This window comes from Odocoileus virginianus, chromosome 22 (assembly GCF_023699985.2).
Source record: "Odocoileus virginianus isolate 20LAN1187 ecotype Illinois chromosome 22, Ovbor_1.2, whole genome shotgun sequence".
Taxonomy (NCBI): domain Eukaryota; kingdom Metazoa; phylum Chordata; class Mammalia; order Artiodactyla; family Cervidae; genus Odocoileus; species Odocoileus virginianus.
Genome location: NC_069695.1, coordinates 25,435,304 through 25,441,796, shown reverse-complemented (window position 1 = coordinate 25,441,796; position 6,493 = coordinate 25,435,304). Strand labels below are relative to the sequence as shown.

The 6,493-nt window shown below is 35.9% G+C and overlaps 1 protein-coding gene across 1 annotated transcript in view; it reads right to left on the bottom strand.

Moving 5' to 3' along the window:
* Window positions 1-1,751: 1,751 nt before the first annotated feature.
* TTC39C (tetratricopeptide repeat domain 39C) overlaps window positions 1,752-6,493 on the bottom strand; it is a 100,480-nt gene continuing 95,738 nt past the window's right edge. The window contains exons 10-14 of the mRNA XM_020870436.2: window positions 5,817-5,940; window positions 4,461-4,558; window positions 4,007-4,111; window positions 2,610-2,648; window positions 1,752-2,140 (exon numbers count right to left, since the gene is read on the bottom strand). Of these exons, the coding sequence (XP_020726095.2) occupies window positions 2,051-2,140; window positions 2,610-2,648; window positions 4,007-4,111; window positions 4,461-4,558; window positions 5,817-5,940 (456 nt within the window). The 3' untranslated portion in view covers window positions 1,752-2,050. The remainder of the gene's footprint in view (window positions 2,141-2,609; window positions 2,649-4,006; window positions 4,112-4,460; window positions 4,559-5,816; window positions 5,941-6,493) is intronic.

The following is a 6,493-nucleotide window of genomic DNA, read 5'->3' as shown; positions in this document are numbered from 1 at the left end:
AGCAGAGACAGTTTATAAACAGATCTATAAATGGACTAGTAAAGACGGCTCACTGAACAGTGTTGCAATCATGTGTATTCAGTGAAGTGAACTGAACACAGATTTATTTGAAATCCTGAGATCTCTCTGGAAAAACAAGAAGTTTTAAAGCAGTTAAAGCAGAAAAGTATGGAGCCTTATGTACTCTTTTACTACTGAATAATAAGTAGTTTGAACAATACCTGATCTGAAAATTCAAGTAAGTATGAATACTGGAGCAAGAACGTCATTCTTCCAAACGCTCCACAATCGTAACTGAGAAATCTGCCATGTAAACTATAAGCAAGAGGACATGAAAATGGCGAGAGCCATATTTTAAAGATTGATAACATCCTTTCCTTCAAACCAGGTATCTAAAATTTTTAGACACCAATTTTTCCCTTCAGAAGGCATCTACCTGGCTCCTGGATCTTCCCGTTCATGAAAGTAAGTAGGCATCTTTTCTTTCTGGCTAGCATCTAAAACCCATGCAGCAGTCCCACTAGAAAGAAAGTCAACGTTAATAAGCATTTTGTAAGGGAAAAAACATGAAGCAAGTTCAGCCAAAGTCAGTGAGGAGAAAGCATTTTTTTTAAAGAAACTATTATTCCCTCAAAACCTGGTTAAGTAGATTAAAGCTGCCAAAGCTCTAGCTGATCCTCCCATGTTTGTTTTTAAGTGAAATATTAAAACTGTTGATATTCTATGAGATCATACTTCAGCTAAAAGGATATGTAAAATTAAATGACACCCCAAGAGAATATTCTATAGGGCACTGGAAATTTTAAAAGTAACTACCCTTAAGATTGATCCAGGTTAGTCACAAAATGATGACATAAATTCTAACATGACTGAGGTATTTAGATTCTTGGAAAACACAGGTGTGCAGTACTGAACAAAGAGGTAAATTCAATGACAATAAAAATTAGCAACAAAGGATTAAAAAATAACTTTGAAGTCTATTTACAATATCAATCACCTGAGCTAAGGGGAAAGTGATTAAATCCTGGCAACAGACAGCCCAGCAAATCCTTCACCAGCAAATACTCTGAGGCAAAAAAAATCTGTGTGCTTTCAAGAACAGCCTTTTCATGCAATTTGCTGAAAAAGCTCCAAACCTGGAAATTAGACAATTAATCACAAAGGAAGGGAAACCCCTACATTGCAGGTATCATTAATCCTGTTTGTAGTCTAGCTCTTCTAATACATTCACAAAACAGCTATACTGTGGGCTGTAAAACTATCTTCTATTCGCTTTTATGTTATTGGCTTTCAAAGGGAAAAAAGTATTTGTCCTTTGAAGCATTTTTGTAGACAATCTGGAGATAAATATTTTGATGACATTTCAGCTGAGAAGTATTTTTTTTTTTTAAATAAGGAAAACATGGAATTTTGGGTTATTAACATATTTGTTTTTACAATAAAAGAATTATTTGGTCTGTGGTCAGGAGACCTGCATTCTATTCAAGACTCTATAATAAGAGGAATAATTAATTGGAATAAGTCAATTTGCTTTTTTGTGCCTGAGTCTCATTTTCTGGACAATGGAGATTAGAATATCTGTGCTGTTACTCACTGGAATAGTTTGAGGATAAAGTAAAACTGGAAAGCATTGCTATTTTTTCAAAACACAATATAAATGCTATGTTGTGATACTGTTAATAATTTTGCAGGTACTTTGTGTTACCCAGTCAGATGTGTGCTTCAGGTAGGCATTCCTACAAGATCGCAGGTTGAATATTTAGTTTACTTTTATTTTAAAAATAATAAATCACAAAACTAAAATGTTTGAACAAGGTCACTTAACCCTCTCCCCGGGTGGTTAGTTATTATTACTACCATCATCATCATTTTTTTTTTTAAGCTATGTGTTTAAAAGAGGAGATGTTTAATACATCAGCCTAACTGAGGAAATGTGTCCTGGGCCCAGGTGGTTTTCGGAAGAAAAGCTGATCTTCGTAAGAGCGGTGTGCTCTGCTTTTAAAGTGCAGAACCTGTATTGGGGAGGGACACAGCAGGAACTTGGGGTCTGTCACTGAGGAAGCAGTTCCCTCATTGAGGCCAGGGCAGCATGAATGCGGACATGCAACCTGTTTTCAAAGTCGTAGCCAGAGAAATCCTCCTGCAAGACCAGAGAGAGAGACTATTAGCTAAGCTGTCGGTACGACTACAGTATTAATCACACCGCACTGTGTGCTTCCCACAGTCAAACTCCTTATGCGCCTAATAACGGCTTCACATTCACTTGATGTTTTTTTTTTAATTCCCCAAACTTCAAATTCTTCTGTTTTTAAAATGTCAACTGAATGTTATTAAATGCTGTCTTTGGAAAATTTCCCTCATGTTATTCCTGAGACAGCAGTCTGAAGCTGGGCTCAGTGGAAGTTACTGCTAAACTTCTTAACTCAAGAACACAGCTGTGAAATCAAGTTATTTTCCCACTCAAACAAGAAGAGTTTCTATAAAGCATGATGAGCAATTTCATAGGATTTTTTGTGTGTAATTTTACTTAAAAATCAACTGCTCACTGATTCAGTTATGACTTTCCCCTCCAGAAATATTATCAACCAGGACAATCGTTTCATTTTTACCTTTGCTTGAAGAAGGAGAGCTCTGCCTCTTCCTATAGTCTATGAATATAAGAAAAATACATTATCTCTTAACACCTATGTTTACATATACTCAAGCACAAAATGTTGTAATAGAAGATTTGTTAATTCCAACAATTCACAGTGACCTAAAGGGGAGTAGACTGCTCATTCAAGCATGAATGACTCAATTTTTCTTTAATATAATGTTGTTTACATCAAGGAATTACTTGACAATTTTTCATAAGTTTAAGTATTATTCTGTAAACAAAAGAGTTAAAATAGTTTAAGACCCTACTAAACAATCTAAACTTGATCATTTATTTGAAGTCAGTAAGTTAGATCTCTTTTTAAAGGCAATACTAATTGAGAACAATCAGCTTCATTTTTCAAGAGGTAAATCATACTTTTTGTATTTTATGTATATGTATTTTAGGCTGCATTTAGAGTAAAAAATTTCTTTAAAGAATATGGTGTTAGAAATTTCTACCAAAATTCATAAAAATTGCATTTTCTATTTTGGTAAAATTAGAATTTCAAATGAGAAGGCTTATCAATTAAAAGCCTATCTTTGGCAAGACAGGTGACATATTTAAGGATTAGGCTAGAATATTTGTTGCTTTAGCTCAACTTTTAAAAAATCCATACAGTTGAAAGCTGACTTGAATTTATTGAAACTTAGAATTTTATACAGTCAATATGCAAATCCAGCACTATTAAAATTCTGTTTTACTGCAATGATGTAATTAGCCTCCAACTAATAAAAACAAATGAAAAAAAAAAAAAAACAAAAGAGATCAACCAATTTCCATATACAAAAATAAAACAAGTTTATTCTGGCTCTCAAAAAAAAAAAAATACTGCTCCATTGTGTTTAAATATACATCTTAATAATCCATCAAATTTACAAGGTATTCTAAAAAATTTTAAGTAATCCTACACACCATCCTCATTTATTCTCACTACAGTCTTTATTAAATTGGAAAGGCAAGTATTTTTTATCTTGTTTTATAGATTAGGAACAAAGTATATGGTTAAGTAATTTAACTGGTATCACACACTAAAAATAAATGATAGCACTAGGATCACAATGTAATTCTGTATTCTTCTGAATAAACCACATTACATAATATTATAGCACTCTAAAAAAAAGACAATGATTTTGCCTCAAATGAATTTTTGTTCCAAAAGCTATGTTTATCATTGTAACTCCAGGGAACAGATTATCTCCTTCAACACAGTAAGATAGGATTAGTAGCTTTTTGGATTCATCCCATGTGAAATCAAGGGAAACAAAACAACAAAAACAAAAAACCAACTTGTTTTAAATAAAGGATGTTTTGTGCCTGTCCACTTCCACAGTTTGCTGATGAACACTATTTAAGAAAACAGGATCTTACCTCTGGTTTGTCTAATAGAAGACAGCCAAGTTCATAGCAAGCATATGGCTGAACGTATAAGTTATTCTGACGACACAATTCATCTTTGACAGCTCGCTGAAAGAACTGAAAGTAATACAGATGTTATTGGAATGAACTAACAAAATTGTCTGCCTCCTCACTTCCTCCTCCACCAATTGAGACTGTCATGTTTGATAAACAGCTAGTGCCAGAAAAGGAGCCCATAGGTGAAGAAATATTCAAAGGCTCTGAAGTCACATTAAAAACGAACATGAACCATCACCAACTTCTGGCATCTGAAGAGGATGATCTTCATCTAATAAAGTGGATGAAACTCACACTGTGATGGGAGACTGGCTTTGTGTAATGCTGTTTCCTTTTTCTTATTCACAAGCCCATATGTAGTTTTTCATAGTTCAGTTCCTTTAGCTATGACACCACATGAACAGTTTACCTGAACAGCATCTTCTGAGTTCCCTAGACATTTGTGTATGGCACCAAGAAGCAAATACTTTAATCCAACGACAGATGAGTCATCTACTCCATGGCAAGCTTAAAGAGAAGTAAAGACAGCAAAAAGGGAATACATTCACTTAAATATCATCAGGAGTTAAGAATCTCATTGTTTAGCAACTTACTGAGTTCAAACTGAGAAGGCTCCCCTTCCTCACCCATTAGTGAGTCTCCTTAGTCCAAGAAAGTGATAATCTTTCTTGTGCCTGCCAATTACTATTTTATATTTGCATGTGTGCTTGAATTATCTCTAAATACAGAGCCTACACTTGTGCATTCAAAAGAATATAGTCCCTAAGATTCTTCACTGTTCCTTTGAGTTAGACATTGGTAGATATTCCAGACTTGCATCAAAACCAGGAATGGGTTTTAAATTATGAATCTTTTTAAACAACAAAGCAGAACTTGCACATCCAAAAACAATTTTATTTCAAGTAATCTCCTTGGGAGGGTTACACACCTACTCTAATTACAGGGCCTCTGTGTACAACTTCTTTTGGAGTTGTATTACTCTGCTCTGGAATATCAATACTGACAAAACTTTTTGACCTTTGAGAGGAAACCTGTTTTTTTCTTAATAAGCAAAAGGCATCTGCAGAGAAGTCTGATGATAAAAGCATGAGATTCAGGGGCTTCCCTGGTGGCTCAGTGGTAAAGAACCCATCTGCCAATGCAGGAGACATGGGTTCGATCCTTAGTCTGGGAAGATCCCACCTGCCGTGGAGCAACAAAGCCCATTTGCCACAATTACTGAGCCTGTGCTCTAGAGCCCAGGAGCTGCAACTACTGAAACCCCTGCACCCTAGAGCCTGTACTCTGAAACAACAAAAGGCCGCTGCAATGAGAGGCCCACGCCCTGCAATGAAGAGCAGCCCCCACTCCTTCCCCATCTAGAGAAGTGCCCGCATGCAGCAACAAAAAGACCGAGACGAGCCTAATTCCACTGGAATTCAATGGAAAATGCCATATTTGATCACAAACAAGTGTCACTGCAGAACAGTCTGATAAATTTGAGTCCAAAATATTAATACAAAATCAATTCTGGAGAAGGGCAGCATATACGTGAGATGACATTTCCAAAGGTAGTTTTGAGATTAATAACCCTGATGATCGGAGCATCACCACACACTCCTGAATCTGTCCTTTCCAGTGCTTTCTATCCCCAATACCTAAGTGATGGAATTGTCTTAAGCACTAGGCCATGTGTCCCAGACAGTGACAGATCTGCACTCCCTGAGTCAGAGCAGATGAGTGAGACGCTGAGGGAACAGGCTGCGGTGTGTACTTCGTTTTTTACCTTGACTCATCCTCTGTAGGTTGGGGGGGGAGCAGTTGGGGAGGGCCTTCCACAAGTACAACACTTCGATGGATGCCAGCACGCAGAGCGCTCTGGTTGGGGTTTGTTTCCGAAATCTCTCTGCCTGCAAGCAGTTAGAATGATTAGGCTACATTTAAAAAAACTAAAAAATAAATACTTCAGAGACATTAGAAAAATGCATGGTTCATATTTAATATGAACAATCCCCTCCCGCAAAGCTAAAAATGAAAATTTGTCTCTTAATTTTGCTTCCTTATTTTTGTTATATTGGTAGATATGCCTTTCTCTCATTCAATTTAATCTACTGGCGAGATCCAGGACATATTTTAAAAACTGCAGGATGAAACCAGATTCATTTCGGTTTAGGTCAAAGGAACATATAAAAGCTGGGTGAGATATTAACTCAATGGGTTTATATGAAGGCTGTAATACTAGAGGCCTTTTAGTTACGTTTTATTGACTTTTTAGTTTTCTATTTAGTCCCAGTCCTCTTGGAGGCATTCCCCATTACAACCCAGTTTATACTCACACTAAGCCATTAAATGTTCATTCAATAAAAACTTCCAACTAAAAACATGCAGAATTTAGGATATGACAAGTTGTCCTATAACCTATGGTAATTCAGCTAAACTTTATTCTTAGAAAAGTACAAAAAT